This window comes from Ostrea edulis, chromosome 3, assembly GCF_947568905.1.
Source record: "Ostrea edulis chromosome 3, xbOstEdul1.1, whole genome shotgun sequence".
NCBI classification, from domain to species: Eukaryota; Metazoa; Mollusca; class Bivalvia; order Ostreida; family Ostreidae; genus Ostrea; species Ostrea edulis.
The window spans coordinates 27,339,644-27,362,024 of record NC_079166.1 but is presented as its reverse complement, the minus strand read 5'-3'; the positions used below and the strand labels follow the sequence as shown (position 1 = coordinate 27,362,024).

General features: G+C 37.2%; 1 protein-coding gene and 1 long non-coding RNA gene across 11 annotated transcripts in view; one reads left to right on the top strand and one right to left on the bottom strand.

Moving 5' to 3' along the window:
* Nucleotides 1-22,381, bottom strand: part of LOC125673491 (uncharacterized) — a 38,131-nt gene that overhangs the window by 4,741 nt on the left and 11,009 nt on the right. For 2 of the 10 annotated variants that reach the window (XM_056160334.1, XM_056160341.1), the window contains exons 2-3: nt 11,427-11,977; nt 161-508 (exon numbers count right to left, since the gene is read on the bottom strand). In XM_056160334.1, the coding sequence (XP_056016309.1) occupies nt 161-508; nt 11,427-11,484 (406 nt within the window). In that variant the 5' untranslated portion in view covers nt 11,485-11,977. Of the gene's footprint in view, nt 1-160; nt 509-11,426; nt 13,388-13,836; nt 14,611-15,982; nt 16,105-16,194; nt 18,078-19,480; nt 19,643-22,381 lie in introns of those variants that run through there. The other 8 variants (XM_056160333.1, XM_056160338.1, XM_056160336.1 and 5 more) reach the window with 8 other exon arrangements.
* Nucleotides 507-5,473, top strand: LOC125673538 (uncharacterized). The gene is made up of 3 exons (XR_007369578.2): nt 507-3,393; nt 4,208-4,413; nt 5,321-5,473. It is a non-coding gene; the product is annotated as an uncharacterized LOC125673538 (long non-coding RNA).

The window sequence follows — 22,381 nt, the reverse complement described above, 5'->3', positions numbered from 1 at the left end:
AGGAGAAATTTCTATATATATCAAACATCCAAGGTATTTGATACTATAAAACATTACATGTGACAAAATATCATGTAGACATAATATATAAGAAGTGACAAGCATATTCCTTTTAAAGAATATTTTGAAGCTGTGTTTGTATTTAGGAGTTACTACTAACCAGCAATACAGCTGTAGACCACGGTCATGTAAGTGGTGTATTTAAACTTCCGGTCGCAGTGGCTCTTGGTTCGAATCCTTTCAACGGTTGTCTGACAGAACTTGTACCCAGAGCAGCGAATGTTCATTGTGGTGTAAATGTCAGAGTTGGGAACCAAACAATCTGCCTTGCCTCGTTCACAGCACCCTGACGACCAGAGCGGGCCCCGCTTTGCACAGTTGGCATCAAGTTTTGCTCCATAATATACCCTTTTGATGGCAATCTTGTTTTCAGCTGGACATTCCAGAGTGATTTCATCATCATTGCAAGCACTGGCATATATGTTTTCCATTGGCTTTGCTAAACATCCTGTAAATATTGAGATTTCTTACAATTAATTAGCATAATTATATTGCCATTTTTGAAAGAATATCAATAATTAAAAGATGACTCAGAGAATCATGTCAACTTGAAAGGTTTTCACGTGTTATCTGGAGTTCAGCCTCACAGACATGTCTAAATTACCTGACAGATTAATATAATATTAACAGCATGCATCTCATTTGACTTTTTTCTTTATTAAACACAGCACTTCTCTTAACTCTATTGGAAAGGCAACGAGAATGAATGTTCATTTTTTCTTAACAAATTTTTTTTTTTTTAAATTTCTGAATTCTCGGTTCCTAGTAGTGAGGAACGGCAGAATGTAATAATTCATCACCTGTACGCATTACTCTTTTTCCGGTAAACCTGAACTTTTTACATCAGGTTACATGAAGGAATTGTAGTATTGGTTTAAGTGATGAATTGGCTGCATGTGTTGCTTAAGTTGGTATTTCTGTTTAACACATAAAGGCAGATAGGCCTATCTGCCGGCTGCTAAGAGAGATTGTATGTACAGCTTTCAGGGCCTTCACGTTGTTTGTGTCACTCAAACCAAGATCATATTAACTTCACTTTGTTTACCAACATTCAGAAACAATTAGGACTACATTTCAATCATCTTTGGAATGCTAAAAAGTCATCCTTTTCTTCTTAATCACAAAATTCGTACAGAAGCAATTAAAGCAAGAGTTGTCTTTCTTGAAATATACTAATTATTCAAAACTGACACAAACTTCACCCGATCACGTTTACATGCAGACTCCAAAGTGCTCACTGCTGCAAGCTATATAGTAAATTAATTTTCAAATTAATCTATGAAAGCATTTGCTGACAATTGTATTTCTGGTGGAGAAAAAATCCAGAGGATGCCGGAGGTTGCTGGCATTATCTAGAGATAAACTAAAGTAGTGGAAAAATCTGTATCTATGTGATGTACTGTAAATCAAGTGTGAAAAAGACAAATAGACCTCAAAGTCATGCTGAAGGGGTTAGAGTAGCATCTGATTCACATGGGCTCTTTACATTTCATGATGTCTTTTCCTTACAGTGTTTAGGGGAAAAAATCAAGGAAACTCAAAGGTAAAAATTGTCTAGTTGTAAGTGGGTAATGAGGAAAATGTGCCATATATCATGTACACCATCAACCAAACTCATCTCCTCCCTTCTTAAACTTGAAAACATTCCATTTCTGTATTTTTTTTGTCTCTCTTTTTTGGTGATTATGTATTCTTTCATCAATGTTTTCTGTTAAATGATTTTGTTGGTACAGAGTGAAGGTCATCTGGTAGAATCGATATTTATACTTTCCGAGTGGCACCACTGTCCAGATCATGCAGGGTTCAAATCTCTGTCCAATCAGTGCATGGCCCAAAATCGGGGTTCAAAGCTCTGCTGTCAGCCCCTGAAACTCAATGATGAAAATGGCTGCCAAGGGATAAAAATCAAGGGTTGTTTGGCTTTGGGGGCAAAAAGCATTAAGGAGGGAGGAAGGTAATGGAGGAAGGTGACTGTCAGCTGGTTTTAATCACTTGTAAACAGCTCAGTTGGTAGAGCACTAGCAGTAGAGCACCTGTAAAGTTAGATTCACCCTGAGCAAAAGTGTTGCATTTTCTCCCATAATTCTGTAACGGGAAGGGAGAAAATGCAACGGACCAGACTGGGATTCGAACCCGGGCCCCCTGAAGCTCTAGTCAACTGAGCTATCTGGCCACCTCCAATCGAATCCGGCTGACCGCTACACTCCTCCCTCCTTAAATGTCTTCACGCTGAAGACATCAACCCAGGATCTTTATCCCCTGCATGGATGACATTTTCACCTGTCAGTTCCAGGGGCTGGTCATGGCACCAAATGTAACAGGAAAGGAGAAAATGCAACAGACAAGACTGGAATTCGAACCTGGGCCCTGAATCTCTAGTCAGGTGCTCTACCAACTGAGCTATCTGGCCACCGGCGATCGAATCCGACTGACTGCTACAATTCTATAACTGTTACAGGTGGGAGAAAATGCAACAGCCCAGACCAGGATTCAAACCTGGGTCCCCCGAATCTCCTGTCAGGTGCTCTAACAACTGAGCCTGGCCACTGGTGATTGGGTCTGTCTGACTATAACACATTCCTTCTTACTTTAATGTCTTCACACTTGAAGACATCAATCCAGGATCTTTAATATCCCTTGGCAGGAATTTTCATTCATCTGAGTTTGCTGGTCACGGCACCAAATGTAACAGGAAAGGAGAAAAAGAAAATGGACCAGACCAGGATTTGAACCTGGCAGGTCCCTTGAATCTCTATAGTCAGGTTTTCTACTAACTGAGCTATCTGACCACTAGCAATCGAACCTGTCTGACCGCTACAATTCAATCCATTGAATCAGCAGTCTTGTTGGATACTCTGATAGGTATACATGGATGCTATAATACTAATACAAGTACATTCAACCTTTTGTTTTATACATGTAAACGTAAGTACCTGTAGTCTTGTAAGTTATGTGGACCTCAGAAAAAAAGGGGCGGTGTAAGTAAGGAATCTACAAAGCTTCTGCCACACAGGAAGTCAATTATACTAATCAAAAGAAGTACCTTCAGACATGTGTTTTAGGAAGTCAAAACGATCTAACAAGCATGTCTTCACAGTACGTCAAATTGGAAACAACCTATGTTGTAGCAAGATACTTTGAAAATTGATGCAGAGTGCATGTCAGGAGAACAAGCTCCAGAGGCGGGAGACATTTGGTAAGGTGACCCATCGAGGGGTGAATGTCACCTAATATCTATGCTCAAAAGAAAGTGAAACATTCCAGATGAAGATGGGATTAGTTCCACCCTGGAAGTCATGAGAGCTGTTTGATCCCGATAGTGCAGAACAAAAGGTTAGGTTTAGCTGTGATGTTAGGGGGCCTTAATTTGCAACAGGCCTGCATAATTATGTACCGAAAAAATGAGTGCAATTCTAAGGATAAGAGATAAGACAAAATGCAGAAATATGAACGGTGTACCCTATAGACATTACTGGGAGGAATGCAACAATGGATCAAGAAATAATTGATTGTCTGAAGTCTCAAACAGAGATTTCTGTAAATATTAATGTGGTAGATGTTGTACATTTACTTGTTTAATTACCGCCTCGTTGTAAATATCAAAGAAAAGTGAAGAGGTATCCTTTAAGATTTAATTCAATCTATTTTCGATTTTGAATGTTGCTAAGCCTCCAATGCCTTGGGATGGCTGAAACAATAATAATGAAGCACTCCAATGTACTGCATGCTTTGCTGTTATCTCGGTATTGATATCTTTTCCAATGCTTTGTTTTGTAATTAGAAAATAAAATGTCGAATGATTGATTGATTGTAAATTGTAATAAAAACTTGATCATGTGTACATTTTAACTGAGATTTAATTTGGTGTAAATTATAATTGATATAATAAATAGGTGTACATTTTAACTGAGATATAATTAGGTGTTCATTTTAATTGAGACATATATAGTAAGTGTACATTTTGATTGAGACAAAATTTTAGGTTTACATTCTAATCGTGATATTATTTGTCTAATATTGTTGTGAAATCAACCTGTCATTTATAATTCTATCCAATTTAACATTATTAACTTTAAAATAAAATTTTAAAAAATATTAACATTTGAAAAAATGAAAGTCCATCTTTTTGATTACGCTGTATTTTCAGGGGAGGTAAGGCTATCAGAATTGACCTGGATTTCTGGGGAATGTGAACAGGGAAAGATTCTTGTTTGATGTGGGTGAAGTTCAGACACGGCATGGTAACTCTATGAGAGGGTTCACTGCATCTCCAGGAAACAGGTTGCTCAACATGATTAACTAGACGGTGGCTGCAGGCCTATCGAAGAAAACTAGGAGATTTCCATCAGATTGGTGAGTGCCTTTAGGAGACACCATTACTATATAGGACAGATATTTACCCTGTTATTTGTAAAAGGGATGGATTACTGGTAGCTACTTCTGTCTTCAAATATTTGTTTAACATCTGTCACATATTGGCCACTGTTAAAATGGCAATATTGCGGTTATACCATGAATTTCTCATAAATGTATAGTACTTGTCTTTTTCATGATACAGATATTTGGGTGTGAATCCAAATATCTTGCATACACACACACACACCCCTCCAAATCTAAAAATCTTACGCAAAAAAACCAAACTCCCCTACCCTCCCTCCAAATGCATTGAAAAATGAATCAATTAATGCTATCACTAGATACAAAATCTGGAAACTGTAAACTTCCAGTTAACTAAAAAATTTATATTGTAGCAGACAGCTCGCCATATGAATTGATTAAATGAATATCTGTCAGAACAAATTTTCTCAATAATTTATCTAGATTTCTCAGGAGATCCATGTTTTGTTCTTAATGCTCAATGCCAACAAATTAAATAAAATACACATTTCTTGTAGCATGTCCTGATAGAGGAATTTTTTTTTTATCAGAAAACTCTTGTGCATTAGATGGGACAGAGTTTGTTATAGAAACTTCAACCAATGAGGCAAGATAAATATACAGTGATTCATTTACTGCACCCAAGTGATGCAGATTTAACAAGTGGCTTAAATTCCCAATCTTCTCCTGTCTGTGTATAGCAGTAAAATCCACAGAGAGAAAAAGAGAGAGCATTTAGAAATACTCCGATTTCCAGATCAGAAAATCTTAAACTGTAACAGCTTATAGCTAGTACAAATGGTAGAAATCTAATAGTACATTTATTTGATTTGATCTCAGATTGCAGAATTTAAAAGGCTGATTAAACATTTTGTTGACGCAGATCATTTGTGGCTGGAGTTGTTCAAGTTGATGAAGACCGATAACAAACAGTAGCAAATTGTGACAATCTACAGCCAACCAGTATCTGAGGGAGCAGCCATTAATTCAGGGAGCATTGATTTATCTTGGTTGTCACTAAACACATTAAGCAGTACTTTTTGTTGGAATTTAATTACAAGGTGTTGTGTCATGGCTAATAATCATTTCTCCTGAGTATGTACAACATTTATAAAGGTCTATCACCTACTCAGAGCTATGAAAAAGAAAAGAATGTGTAAAGAATTGAGCTTACAAATGGCTTTCTTGAAACTGAATTTGCATTTCCTTCCCGTGTAACATTGTGATAGAATCAAGGACATAAGTGGCCTTGATATCCATTATCTACTGAACGAGAACCATGCATGTTTCCAAAACGAACCTATAACTAACCAATCTAATTTCTTTGGCATTCTGGCCACATTTCAAAAGTTACCAGACCAGTTGGGATTTTATAAACAGAGGCGTGATAGAATAGCTGCATTTGAAGACATTTTATCATATTTTGATGATGAATATTGGCAATTATTTTCCATCATTTTTATCTGTATTGATGATGAAGCTGAAACATGCCTCCCATAAACAATGGATAGATAATATAAATAATTTATTGCTGCACTGGACATGCAATGTCTGTCCATGTATCTTAGCAGAACTGGCCAGTGAAGGGCAGAATTTGGCCTGAAATCATGGCTCCAGCATGCTGTTCTGCTTTATTGAGAGCTAAATTAGCCTTGAATACAAAAAATGAAGAACATCCCCCACAGAGAAAGTAACACAGTGCTCTGGAATGTATTGAAATGTAGGAAAGGTGTCTTCAGATTAGGAGATTTTGTGGACCCCTTGAGTAAAAGTGATGTCTCATAAACATAGAAATTATAGTTTTAGTAAAGAGGTGATATATTTATCTCTAATTAATGCTTAATTGATGTTTCAGATAAGATCTCAGTTGGCTGTCAACATTGCCAGCAGGTACCCCCTCCTTCAGGAGAGTTATCTCCCCCTGCTGAGCAGTCATTTCCCTGAATATTTATTTACACAAGTGAAATAATTGATTTGTAAATGTCAATGTCTAATTATTACACAAACAAATTAGGAGATGAACCATTTAGGATAAATATTTGTACAGAGTAACAGATACAGAATATTCAAGCTCCCGTTAGCTGTGTGCAGATGCAGACCCCCCATGTCTGTTTCATGTTTTCACAAAAAGGTGTTTCATCATGCACCTGTGCTGTTATGACATGCTGCATTATTACAATATATCAGCTTATCTGTATTACACAACCTCTGTAGTGGGAGGGAAGGAACATGGTGAAGTTAATAGAGGACACAGAAATTGCATTACTTTAAATGCCTTATTATGTCATACTTCTCGGTACAATATCTAGTCGTGCGTTACCTGAGGGCTGTGTAATGTACGTGTAATGTTCGTCAGAATACGAGAATTGTTGGAGATTACTCCCCATGCTCATCTAATAATGTGATGTGTGTTAGATGTACAACCTTCCTATTAACTCTGACTAGCGGGTTAAGCCTTCAGCTTGATCGGTTGACCACTAGACTGTGTGATGTGTGCTAGATGTACAACCTTCCTATTAACTCTGACTAGCGGGTTAAGCCTTCAGCTTGATCGGTTGACCACTAGACTGTGTGATGTGTGCTAGATATGCAACCTTCCTATTAACTCTGACTAGCGGGTTAAGCCTTCAGCTTGATCGGTTGACCACTAGACTGTGTGATGTGTGCTAGATGTACAACCTTCCTATTAACTCTGACTAGCGGGTTAAGTCTTCAGCTTGATCGGTTGACCACTAGACTGTGTGATGTGTGCTAGATGTACAACCTTCCTATTAACTCTGACTAGCGGGTTAAGCCTTCAGCTTGATCGGTTGACCACTAGACTTTGTGATGTGTGCTAGATATACAACCTTCCTATTAACTCTGACTAGCGGGTTAAGCCTTCAGCTTGATCGGTTGACCACTAGACTTTGTGATGTGTGCTAGATATACAACCTTCCTATTAACTCTGACTAGCGGGTTAAGCCTTCAGCTTGATCGGTTGACCACTAGACTGTGTGATGTGTGCTAGATATACAACCTTCCTATTAACTCTGACTAGCGGGTTAAGCCTTCAGCTTGATCGGTTGACCACTAGACTGTGTGATGTGTGCTAGATATACAACCTTCCTATTAACTCTGACTAGCGGGTTAAGCCTTCAGCTTGATCGGTTGACCACTAGACTGTGTGATGTGTGCTAGATATACAACCTTCCTATTAACTCTGACTAGCGGGTTAAGCCTTCAGCTTGATCGGTTGACCACTAGACTTTGTGATGTGTGCTAGATATACAACCTTCCTATTAACTCTGACTAGCGGGTTAAGCCTTCAGCTTGATCGGTTGACCACTAGACTTTGTGATGTGTGCTAGATATACAACCTTCCTATTAACTCTGACTAGCGGGTTAAGCCTTCAGCTTGATCGGTTGACCACTAGACTTTGTGATGTGTGCTAGATATACAACCTTCCTATTAACTCTGACTAGTGGGCTAAGTCTTTAGCTTGATCAGTTGACCACTAGACCGTCATGCCAGAGGTTCCATGTTCAATTCTCTTCAGAGGCTTGTATATCTTTGTTACATTTCGTGCCCACGCTAGGACATGGCTACTTTCAGGTGGGTGAGAATGACTGCTTAACTCTACATTTGCTGGCACTCCATGCAAGTCGGGACACACACCCCTCTCTGGAGGAGGGGGGAGGGAGAGAGAATGTGTTAGTGTGTAAGATACATAGCCTTCCCACAAGCTCTTGCTAATGGTTTAACTCCATACCTCCATTAGAAGAGTACTGGCAAGAGGTCCCGGATTTGACCCTTAACAAAAGCATCTATGTCTTTGTTACATTTACCACCTTGAGAGCTTACATTTGAAGGAGGGGGACTATTTCTCAACACTGGAGATGATGTTCAGGGTTACGTACTGGTGTATACAGTATATTTTTATACTTACTTCGTGCTTCTACAACTCCTCCATGAGACTGGGACAAGAGACCGGTAGTGACCGGTAAGTTGTATACTTGTCGGGGGTGGGGGTGGGGGGTTACATTCCTCCCTTACCATTCCCCCCTCCCACACTGTCCCAATCTGAGGACTCATACATCAGTTCATGATTCAGTACATGTATGTGCTTATACCAAAGTGCTGAGGATGAACAAGTTTGATCCATTATAAATGTAATTTGTTACTGTATCCAATAAGTTCATAATATGTTTTAAAACTACAGGGAATGAAAATCACTTCATTGTGAGAGTGAATTCATAACAAGTGTTTTAGCTATAACCGTAATTTACTGTACTACAGATATCAGCATTATATAACAGTGTTTGACCCTTGTTCCCTGCTCTTTACTACCCATCTCCCCCTGATTACCTCCCCCCTTGACAACCCACCTCCCCCTGACTACCCCCCCCCCCCCTCCTTGACTACCCCCTTCTATACATGCTTTTTGGTGATGATGGTTGGGTCAATGATTTATGAATTTGGTTTTTTTCTAACATCAGCAGAAATGTGGATGAAATGTATGAGAGAATTCGGTACCAAACCACCTCTGAATAAACAGAGTTTTGTTGTGATAGCTTGGCCAGAAGCACTCCAGCTACATAAAAAGATTCTGTTCAAGGGAAACATCTTACAGTATTGAGAGGAGTTTGGTTAACCACATCATGCAAAACTTATAGAGCTTAGTTGTTGCATGTGCAACGCTTCTTGTTCTTCAACTTCATTAAATATTTTGCCCTTGTAGCAAAGAATGTAAGATTTTCAGTTTTAGAGATTTTGTTAACTCAAGAGGAGAGTTACATGGATGTCAGTTTTGGGTGGGGCGGGCATTCTCTCCAAGGACCGCTTCAGAGTGTGTAAATGCCATAATGAATTTCATTCACATCTCTCCCGACTTTACACAGGAATACCCACACAGAGTTGCTGAACTATTGATACAAACACAGTTTCATTCGACCAGGACTTGACATCATCTTGCTTTTACATCACATCCATCAATTAACAGTCTGGTTATGTAGCGGTCAGACGAGTTCGAACACTAGTGACCAGATAGCTCTGACAGTCGATAGAACACCTGACTAGAGATTCAGGGGGCCCGGGTTCGAATCCAGGTCTGGTCCGATGCAATTAATCTCCCTTCCAGTTACATTTGGTGCCAATGACCACCCCTGGACTTGCAGGTGAAAAGTTCTGTCAAGGGCAAAAATGATTTGGGTTATGTGTCTTTGAGGGTGAAGACAATTTAAGGATGGAAGAATGTAGCGGTCAGCCGGGTTCGATCGCTAGTGGCCAGATAGCCCTGTTGGTAGATGACCTAACTAGAGATTCAGGGGGCCTGGGTTTAAATCCTCATCTAGTCTGTTGCATTTCCTTCCTTCTGGACACAGTTATTTAAGCATGTATCCAATAGTAAGAAATTACAAAATTTAAAAAAAGTGGTTAGCAATGAGCAACTCAAAATGACCGTCCAGTCATGACCTTCACAAGTGTGTTTTTGTCCACAGCTTTGTTATGTAAGACCAGGTAATGGCTGTTTAGGGATCAGCTAAGTGTATGTACTAACATGACAAAATCCGTGAAGTTTAAGTCTGATGAGAATAAGTTATTACCACATCTTCAAAGGAAGTTTATCTTTCAATTTGATTTATTTGGAAGATTAGGTAAACAGTATTGACTGTTTGTTATATGACCCCCCCCCCCCCAACAGTATATGTCTAGTGACTGTCAACAAGTGATTTCATTTTGGAAAAGACCCGAGGGTGGATCCACAAGTTAATGGGGTGGAGTTGATTTATTTTTGGTGGAGACTTGCTGTCTCTGGTCGCTCGATCTCCTTACGAATAAATCACCTGTTTCTTGATGCATCTTATTATACATGCAATTAGTCTCTATCAAAGCAACTATAGTACTGCAGTGCTGACCAATCGTTTATGAGGTCATGTCAATTTGGAGAAGCTCTGATCATTAGTAAGCTCCTTGTTTTTCCTCGATAGATTACGATTAATCGGTCATTTGAAACATGACCAGCATATGACTTATACTAAGTATGGAGAGTCTTCGGCCATCTTGACCCCCATCCATCATTTCCCTGTTTCTATAGAATGAAATCAATATTGGTATCTGAGAAGGCATTCGGGATGAGAAGTCATTAATCAGATAAATAATGGTATATATCTCCCCAATATCCCACAATCGGAAATCATTAAGAATAATGAATCACTTAAATCAAGTACAACTGTTTGCATGTATTACCACTGATCAGTTAGAGAAGCAAACATTTTTATTAGATGTTGGTTTTTTTTATTTGAAAATCCATAAATAAAATTGCAATCTAATTAAAATTAGTTGTTTGAATCTGCTACTGCTTGATGCTTCTCAAAAGAGTTTGTGGATTAAAAACAAGTAATTTTAATTAGCTTGTATAGAAAGATCGTTAAAAGTCTCTCAGTGGTTGATGTCCCCTACCAAAATGCAAAGTTTGCTGCAAATGTCCCGCAAGTTTGCGGCAAACAAATCAGTGTGCCAGAGCTGTTTGCCAGAAGTGTGCAGCTAATGCCGCTAGCGACACACAGTGTGACACAATGTGCCATAAGTGCACCACAACTTTTCCTAAATGAATTACAATTTTCTATTGAGGAATTAGTCTAAAATTTACAACAAATTCAGAAATTTATATCTTCTAACTGATAAAAAAGACAGCTGGACTGGTGGACACACAGACAAACAGACAGACCAGGGTTGTATGGATCAATTGGAATATGACAAAGTTAAATGAAGACCTAATATTAGCAGACCAAAGTTATAAATGACCACACTCCATTTTTCAATACATCATCATTCTGCATGATAAGCAGATTTCCGACAGCAGTAATTGTTGCCAAAAACTTTTAAAACTCAGTTAATTTTCAAGTTTATAAAAACAAGCAATGGATCTTAAAATAGCAGTAACATGGCTTCCATCGACAGGACAGTGTTTATTCTATCTATCAATGATAAAAGGAATCTCTCTCACCTTGTAAACTAGCACACACCAAGAACACCAAGCAATTCCAAACAATGCTAGTCTCCATAATGTCACTGTACAGCTTCAGACTCACAGCAGATCTACACAGCCATGAGGAATTAATCCCAGATATAAAGCACTTTTATAGGAAAACTTTCTTCGTTGAAAGATTTGTTCACTCTCACTCCAACTCAAAAGCAGACAGAGTTACAAAGTATTAGGTGTTTCCCCCCAAAATGTTTTGTCCCCCACTCCTTGCAGGGATTTCCAAATTTTATTTATTCCAATTCCTAGTGCAATCTTGTAAAAATCATTCAGCAAAACACGTATATGTTTTGTTGATTCTTGTAAACAGGGTGATGCAACCCCTCCGTCAGGTAAGAATTCACGAATGCCCTCGCTGCTCTGTCGTACAGGTGCTGTAAGACTAGAAGCTATCAGCATATGACGGTGTGCTCAGAATCTCAGTAATTGTCTGCCAGGACACCGGCCTTATATCCCACAATGCTTTGTTTGCTCTCTGTTGTAGATAGGGCCATCCATCATCTAGCTCATCATACCTGCAAATTAATACAATAGGCGTGTAATTAACCACCAGGCTTATCAGGGTTGTCCACTGCACTTTGACCCCCCAGGAGGGTCAAAGTTAATAGAGAGCACCTTGCTGCTTCAACGTTTGTGGCAACAGTACTAGTAATATTGGAAAGACTATATACAATGCATATCATGTATTTAATCGCGTGTTTATGGTATTGCACAAGAAGAGAGATTCCTCACAAAAACTATCAAGTTGTTGTTACAGTAAATGAAAAACAGCTAAACAGAATGATAGATTGTCTCTTTCAGAAAAATCTGCAATAAATTAGAAACCATGTTTTGCAATTTCTTTGCTACCAGTCTGCATTCTACTGATACGCCTACCTGCGATCAACTGAATATCGTTAGTAATCGTCATCAATAGCTATGCATAAATATAAAAGTGTTTAAAAGTTGTGAAAAGACGCAAAATCAATGGACGAATTATTACCGCAAAACTTTGATGTTAAATGGTACCGACATTTTTGGACTGCTTCTGTTAAGCTTGGTAATTCGTGATATTGATTGAGATTAGAGAATAAAGCCGAGAGATAGAGACAGGATGAAAGAGAACAGGGGAGGACGATATGGAGAGCTGAAACATTCAACCTAGAGCTTGTTGAACAAGAGATGTGAAAATAACACTCGAGACAATTAAAGCCTACCCACCGTTTATATTTCATTCTTCAACGTCAACCGAACAGATTACGTGACAGAGGGGGGGGGGGGGGGTAAATTGTCTGAAATTCCAGGAAAATATCGAGATGCACATCGAGCAAGACACCTTACAGGAGTTAGTAGTACTATTTCCTCCTAAAAAACACCCCCTTCCCATCCCATACGAAATAATAATCCAAATTTAAAACGAAACCGTCTTCAAGAGTTTATCAAAGAGAATTTAATTGTTAATCTTGATGATTAAATATATATACATGTATTCTATCATTTAATCTTGAGTTTGCCTTGTCAGTTATTGTTATTTCATTAATCGTTTGGCATCTCTTCTCTTCATTGCTGTAATCATCTCATGTTTGTCTATTTTGGACTCTGAATTAGAAATAAAGTATTCTATTCTATATGTCACGTTACCTTACCGGTGCTGTAGTTAAAATCCTCCTAGAATCTAAAATGTTCTGGCTCCGCATGCACAACACAGAGGAGGTATATCGTTTTATTGAACATGTTGAAGATTCATAATAAATTACTTATCTTTAATAACGCCAATATTTGCCTTCTTATCCTTCAAAGGGTTTTCCGTGACCCATGTTGCCGCAGTTTTTATGTCATGCCCAGAAATCCTGACAGTCTCCCAGTGGGATGCAGTATAAAATAATCCATTTAAATCAGCCCTTCCCGGGTTCCCCTCATTCCCTCAGATGACCCATGAAGTAGCACTAAATTAAAATGACAATTAAAAAAATTATCTGTTTCTGATTTATGTTGACCTCTTATCCTCTCGCCGTGCTTCAGAACTCCACCTTCTGAGGTAAATGTTCTATATATAGATTTATCAAGGTCAGATATAAGGGGAGATAAGCTCTCCTGCTGGGATACTAAATGTGCTAGCCCCATGCTCTCGTTATCAGCTACGGCATTAGACATTTTGCTTCCCAAGTTCAGGATAAAAACTGTACACACCGCATCATTTGATTCATAAAAATGTTTCTTCTCGTCCGTTAGTAACCGCTTCTAGTAAAATCTGGCATTTGATTCATAATCAATTTTCCCCATTTATATTAAATGAAAGCGTCATTATACAAATTTTCTATGAGGATATATACTTTATATAATAGTTTTATCTGCATCAGATGAAAATCTTTGATTTTTTTTAAAAATGGCTTACCTCATACAATTTAGTTAATCACCAGAGAACAAAGACAACACAGAAACCGTCTCAAAGACTTTAGTCTTCAAAAGTTTACACAAGGTTCTCAAAGCAACTGCATAACAAAATGAACGACTTGTCTGCAACAACTACCCCCTAATCCTGCATCTTAATCCAATACAGGCATCTGGTTTGCACAGAAAATCTTCAGGGAGGCTCAGCTTCCCACTAGTCCTTGGAGCTAACCCTTTGTTGAAAAAAAAGGAATTGTAGTTGATCGAGTGCTTCAATTCCTGACTATGACGCGGACTTCCATTACTACCCATATGTCGCAAAATGAAACGGTTTGAATCCTTTTATGTCATTTACAAATGCTGCATATTAATGAAGGAAATCTAGTAACGATTTCCTTATTGGTTTTTCAACCTGTTTATCATGCCCCAGTGATCAGCAGTCAATTAAAAAAAGAAGAAAGAAAAGAAGAAAACCAATATAAATGATTTTATTGCCTAAGGGTTATTGTATCAACATAGGAGTTGCAATAAACAGAATATACTAGAGAGTAAAAAAAAACAAAAAACAAAAAAACAACTTAATTTACATTACACAAATCATTTGATATATGTCTTTTAATAAACAAAGAAGTCGATTTCTTAAACTTATTGTTCAATTATCATTATTACGCTCCGTCATCTTCCAACCGAGCCTTCCTAATGAACAGCTGGTGTCGAATTTCAGAGCTGTGTTTCTTTGCAACAAAGAGTCTATAAACAAAATTGCGGATTTTTCACCCTCCCCCCCCCCTTCCACCACCATGTTATCAATACATGTAGCTATGCCGGAATCGCAACAAATATTCTCATGACTCACGGGTTTGGCGATAATTTGAGGACAAATTTTGAAACGCAATTTCAAAGACTTAACAGTTTGTAATTCAATATATAATCTGTAGCTAATGATTCCATGCCGGCTATCAAGTATAATGTGCCTGTTATTTGATAACACGTATGCATGAGAGAGTGCGCACTTACAATCCTTGTCAATGGAGAGAGATAGAGAAGAGCAAGAGAGAGAGCTGACACTCACAATCCTTGGAGAGAAAGAGAGGGAGAGAGAGAGAGAGAGAGCTAGCTGGCACTCACAATCCCTGTCAAGAGAGAGAGAGAGAGAGCGCGCTCACAATTCTTGTTTTAAGGGAGAGAGAGACCTGGTACTCACAATCCTTGTCAAGAGAGAGAGAGAGAGAGAGAGTGCTCACAGTCCTTGTCTTAAAGGGACTGGTTCACGATTTTTGATAAAAATATTTTTCATTTTTGATGTTAAACATTAAAAATATAACTCATTTAATGTTGACAGCCAAAATTTTGACCTTCTGAATGTCAGAATAAAAGCAATATTTTAGCCTTAATTCTGTGTTATGTAAACAAAGACTCGAGTCTTTTTATGTAGACAAACAAGTGAAATATTGATCTTGTAATATAATGCATCCTAATTTTGCATAGTCACAAATTCTAACTTTTAGATGACACATTTTACCCCAAAAATGCTTGAAATGTGAAAGGTATAATAAAATTAGATCGATATCCATTTCTTTTGAAAATTTTGTAAACAATAGCATACCGCAATCTTTGTTTACAAAACAAATAATAAACTCTCTAAAATGAGCTTCTGTGATAAAATATAACCTTAATTTTCATGTGAAATATTTCAAACACAATAGACAGTATATTTTGATCATTAAAAGTGAAAAACAAAATTTTGGGGAAAATCGTGAATCATTCCATTAAAGGGAGAGAGAGAGAGAAAGGAGGATGAAGAGAGACGTCCAGTGGAGCAGATGATCATTTTATTTGACAGGGCCTTGATAGACTGAAAGGAGCACACGATAGGTCTACTATAAAACTGTTAAAATAAATAGCTTGAAGCAATACACAATTCATTATGTGGTCCGAGAAAGTCATTAACTCATTCATAATGTCAACATAACGTCTTTGTGATCACCTGGACAAAGTCTGCTTATCTTTATTTAGGCATTTCTAAGCTAAGTATCTGTAATTATAATGGCAGGAGCCCAGGGCAATAAACAAGAGGAACAAAGATTTAAGCGACAGATTAAGGAAAAAATGTCCATCAAAGGACAATTAAATGAATGGTGATTCTGTACCTTGATATTTGTGGCATGTCCTCGGAATCGGCTTCGATACATAAAATCCTGCATCCGAGATACGACAGACACCCAAGAAGTCTGGATCTCAGAGTATGCCCAAGTTCATGGACAAGTCAAAGCTAATTACTTAGAAAGCTGTAACAGTAGCCCTATATACACACTCAGTGACCCGCCAGTATAGAGTCAGCTGTACATCTAATTCTACTCACCAAGCTTCGTGTATCCTCGGTGTGGGAACCAAGTACACACTAAATATACACCACAACTGATCCACTCTCTGCAGAATCGAACACTCCTCCCAAATCTGACAATTTCTCCCGAAATCTGTTCTGACCTACATGTAAATTTCCCTCTAAACCATGTACCTGTTTTGTCTTGAGATCTCCGCAGCATCTCTGGGCTGAGCAGTGATAAAACTGAATGTGGAGATAGAGAGCCCCTTCTGAGAATGCAGAGTTCGCCAGATGTCCGAAGACAATGGTTTTTATCGCGAATACTTGCCATTCCTACTTAAACAGTGATATTTAGGTGTTGATGTAGTTGGAATTGCCGGTAATTGACATCGCTTTTATCTTCCGATTTATTGCAGGTTATCATGCAGGAAATGATATTATTAACATAGTTTGGAGGAAGCAGTCCGAACACAGACAATTCGTTCATTATCCTCACTGATGTCTACTTTAGAGAAACAATGTTCTAAAATAATGTTGTTTTTTTTACACAATAAAGGAATGATATTTGCAGTATAGGATCCCGTATTGCACATCTGAAAGACACACCTTCCTGTATATCAATATGGTATATTTTAAGGTAGCTCCATCCTCGTGTGACTTATCAATATTAATGGTTAAAAGTGGAAAAACGTTATTAATTTCCACTCAATATAGTTTAATTCAATTAATAACCAAAGAAAATGTATATGTTGCCACCTTTTTAAAGATGTCAGACATACAAAAACAGAAGAATATATCAAAATCAGAAAATCACACATTTTCGTTAAACAGAATAATAAAAATAGATAAAAACTTGTTGAAATGACAAAATTTAAATATCAACAGTTTTTAAAAAAAAAAACCCTGCTAATTCATAAATATGCAACCGTCGTCTTTGTAAGCAGGCACTCGTTTGTGGTGTAGAACCCCCCCCCCCCCCCCCCCATCTCCTGCAAACCATGTGGCCTGTAGCAATGTTGGATTTATTATGGAGTAGTACACCCCCTCCTGCAAACCGTGTGGTCTGTAGCAATGTTTGATCTACTATAAGGGAAAATATACATGTATAAGATGACAGAGAAATGACTCAGGTGAGCGTTGCGACCCTTGATACTCTTAATTTTTTTTTCAGATAAGGGGTGGTAGAGAAAGACCAAACTTATACATTATATTATAAAGTAAAAAAAAAATTACAAGCTCTGAGACGCTGACATGCATGGAGAAACTACACATGTTGTTTCATTTTATGCCTCAGATGAGCTTGATAAATTTATATGATTTTAATGGATGATATTTTCATTTGTTAATCCTGTTGGAGAGCTGTTGCGCTCTTTGATGTTCGCAGATGCTGTAGATCACCAATATTTGTGTGATGGTAGTTTTATTTTTTACATTGATGGAGACAACCGTACCTATAGGGGTATTAATGATTAAATATTGATCCCTGATGACAAAAAACCGATTGTGAATTAGATTACAGCTGTTCCCTGATTGTGCATGCAGTTAGCGCTTTATTAGTAGAAGTCTTTTTTTATGTTTTCATCCCCTTTATGCAATCTAAAAGAAATCATCCACTGCGAGATTCAATCTGTGCTACTATACGTATCGCCTTTTCTCTGCTTTACTCGACTGTTTACTCAAACTAGTGTCACGTGGTATCTATAGCACAAGACTAGACTGTAGGTACATTGGACCATTTTAGCTTGGACATATACGGATCGCAGATATCTGCATTTTTCAAAGATCTGTTTAGGAAAAAAACCCCGCAGAATAACCAGATGACAATATGACGCCTGAACAACTACCCATTATACGAGAGAGATTGATGAAATATCAACGTTACGGGTAACTGACTCATGCCCTGTCTAGCGGCAGGTGCCCTCGTGACTAGTCAGCTACAATGCGGGAAAAAATCATCTGCATGACAATTATGTCCAAAAAGGAGATATTTCAGTAATCAATCAAAAGGCATTTTATAAAAGGGTGTTCATTTCTATGCGATCAGGCATGTTAACGCGTGTCTTCCAATCCTGATCGATTCGAATTGATGCCCAGATTTCAAAATCACAAAGACATGGCCTCGGTTTGAAAAAAAACCCATTGTCATTGTCTTAAACATTTTGGCAAATAACTTGTGTTATTGAAAATAGAATGTAAAAAGGAGAATTAAAACAAAATGTAAACAAAAAATAATTTTCGGTTATGGAATGAAATTTAATTGATAAATTCATTTGCAAAATAGAAATTGAGAAACTTGGCAATGCAAAACGTTCCACGCTTTGTGGAGGTACACGATTAGCAACGCCGGCTATCCTTTCTAATTATAATTATTTTGTTTTCGAATTCTAGTTTAAAACAAACGGGAATAATGCGCTTAAATACGCGTCAACAGAATAAACCTCTTTGGCAGAAGTTCGGCTATAGCTAAGAATACAATTCTAATAGTAATAAAAACCATTGTACAGCTGTAATAAAATTAAACCCAAGTCCAGAAGTTCGGCTATAGCTAAGAATACAATTCTAATAGTAATAAAAACCATTGTACAGCTGTAATAAAATTAAACCCAAGTCATCTTTGTTTATCAACGTATTGTTTAATTTACAAAATGCTCAGTTTTTTCTGCTTTTATCAAGTGGATTTTGTTACAGAATTATTGCCTTGTTTTCTGCTTAATTTACGTAATTTAGATAGAATTTAATCTCGACGTTTTCCTGGTAATTCTACGGTGCTTTTTTTAGAGAATGAATTCATGCATTGCGCAAACAACCCAGCGTCTCTAGGAGTAGCGGTCCGACGTGATGGGGTTCGTAAAACCACCCTTTATTTCTTTTTAGAGAAATTTAATTGAATTTACAGACTGTAAGCGTAATGAGCTCTATAAAAGCACGGGAAGAGCAGCCCGAATAAAAATACTTGACATTCCTGCGCTTTGGGTAATTAAATAATAGTAGAATATCTGTCATTTTAGTTCTACGTACATGTATTATTATCGGCCATGAAAGTTGTAAGATGACTGGGTATAGTATTTTTCAATTTTAAGTTGAAAGGTTTTAACCATTTTCGTTGATTTACGGGATGTCAGTAAATTTATACCCAAAAACAAAAGTTGAACATGGCAACGTAAAATCCATTTTCAACTTCATATTTAAATTTGATAAAGAAAACAGTTATGAACAAGAAGCGGCTGTCTCTCAAAAATTGCAAACTTTGATAAATAAATACGAACTGCCAAGTGCACCACAAGACATATCAAGCTTACAATGAAACACGAACGTTACTTACTTTTAGCAAGGAATTCGGCCGCTTTGTAATATTCCTGTACGAGTACAAGACATTATTTTGGCACAGTATGAAAGAGAAATCCTCTCACACCGGACCTTCTACTATCAACTACAAATCACGCTCCGTGATCAGCTTCTGCAGCGGCGCCTTATAGCAATGTCAAGGTCACATGTACATTTGTAACGGGTTTGCGTTTCTAAGGAGCTTAGATAGATGAGGGTTTGTTACTAGTACTTATGAGTTAGTATTCTTTTATAATCTTATTTCGGGGCAGATCATTGCTGGCTTTTAATATATAAATTGACTGTACATCATTCAGAGTATGAGAAACATTACTATGTAATTGATTTAGTCTATACCTCTTTGATGTTAATTTCACCACGTGGACACTTAGCACGAGTTGCTCAATAGAGCACTGTCAATTATTGAGCCTCCCGATTTCTCTTAATGAGGGACATTGAATGATAGAAGAGACATACCGTGTGTTCTTAAACTTCATAATCGAATTAATTGTGGTTTGGAATTTTCACAATTTAGCGTTCTAATTATTTTCTCTGACGAAAATGCATGCTTTCGTTTGCTTGTTATAACATATATAACACAGGCATTCGACGTTTTTTAAATAATATCTATAATTAAAAAAATTTCTTCCTGTAAACATAATTAGTTTGTTTACAGGAAGACTATTTTTTTTATTATAGATATTTAAAACGTCAAGTGCCTATGATATATAACTATAAATATTTGCATTTCCAATGTTGTTGCCTTTACAAATTGTAATGATAGCCATTTCCTCATGAATGTGCTACAGTTGTGAACAACGCGCGTATGAATCTTCATTGATATAGTCCAGTGGTATAGTACATCTATTTTAAGGAGGTATGCTACACCAGAGAAATTTGATGTAGATGCAAAGTGGAGGATATGTACAACAATATTTTGAAGTTGAAAAATTTCAAATTTACTTTATTTTGTCAAAAAATACAGTTTTAGTAGAAAGTAATCTGTAAAACAAAAATTAAAACTCCTGCTGGACTCGAACCTGCGACCTACAGTTTAGCAGTCGGTATTTTCCCCCCTTTTATTTGCCGTCGGTATTCAAACCTACTGAGCTACTCAGCTAGGTATTGAAATTGAAAAGGAAAAGTCAAATATCGCTGATATCGATTTTTTTCATCCATGTTTTTACAGGAAGTCAACCATTATGACGATGTAGAGTACTACCTTAAGAATATGAACTGTGTACAGCGCTTCACGCCGGCATACTTTTCGTGAAACGAATTTCAAAAATGAAATTGATTTCTTACAAATTCTAAATCAACGTAAAGGTACTTGTAAGTGATAATTATATACACGCAGGTATACCTATGTTATGCACGTTTTTGTATGACAGTAATTGTGTATATTGTGTGTATGGACATAGAAGTTTCCAATAACATAGTTTCGTCAGAGTTATCGCCGCTAAATAGGGGGCGCTATAGACTTCCGCGGACTTCCTATGGAGCATGCAGACGACGTAATGACATTGATAGTTTTAAAGTTCCAAACCTCAAACGCTCTTTACGAAGGTTTGGACAAAATGTAAGCGGAAAGAATGGGTTAATGTACAGTTGTAATCAATATATCATTTTAAAACACATATTATTTTATACACATGTACCATTTATAAACTTATAATCTTATACACTTATGGATCCGGGTTAGAATAGGTCCCCAGTACCCCCTTGCTTGTCGTAAGAGGCGACTAAATGGGGCGGTCCTTCGGATGAGACCGTAAAAACCGAGGTCCTGTGTCACAGCAGGTGTGGCACGATAAATATCCCTCCCTGCTCAAAAGCCGTAAGCGCCGAGCATAGGCCTAAATTTTGCAGCCCTTCACCGGTAGTGGTGACGTCTCCATGTGAGTGAAAGATTCTCGAGAGTCCCTTGATTTATAAACAATATTCAATCAATCAATCAATATACACTTATCATAATCTAATTCAAATCAAGTGCGATTCACATTTAATTAACCGATTTTTCTCAAGTAAAATATTAATTAATTAGATAAATAGCAACGTCTTGGTATAAATCTGTTATGTTTCGTTCTGTACGGATGGTCGATAAAAAATCTTTATAAAAATACCTACGTTTTGATGTTTGTTTTTGTTGTTTTTGAAATAATGTACCGTGTGGGTTTTTAATGATTGTAAACACAACAGATGTGATGAGTACAGACGAGTGATAAAATAAACAGGTAAACTCATAAACCGCCAGTATCTTGGCAACTTAGAACGCTAAAAACCACGTTTAATATTAGGCGTTTAATTAGCGTCGTTCTTACAAAAACATTGTTATTATATCTACGAATCGTGTTTTTCTTTCAAAAAGTAGTTTCATGATGGTTTTAGAGTCATTATAAAATTAACGTAGACGATGTTTCGGTTCTATGGCAAGTCCGTTTACTATTTATTCGTAAAATAAGATATTAAATAAGAGAGATATCTCTTTACTCTAGAGAGATATTTCTATTGGTTGTAGAGATATCTCTAAAAGTTAGAGATATATCGTTTTACGTTAGGGGATATCTCTTTAACCAAAAGAGATATCTCTTTAGCTAAAAAGATGTCTCTTTAAACAAAAGATATATCTCTTTACGCTAGAGAGATATCTCTTTCTCTTTGAGAGATATATCTTAAAGCAAGAGATATATCTCTCAAAGAGAAAGATATATCTCTCTATCAATGCAAAAAGAGATATCTCTTTAAGTTAGAGAGATAAGTCTTTAAATTTTTCAAAATGTGATATCTCTTTAACTTAAAGAGACACTTCTAGTGTAAAAATGGCGGAAAAGGTTGAAGAGGTGGTTGGGGTAACATTATCAAGTTACCGAGAGGTTGAATCCAGTCTATCTCACATATT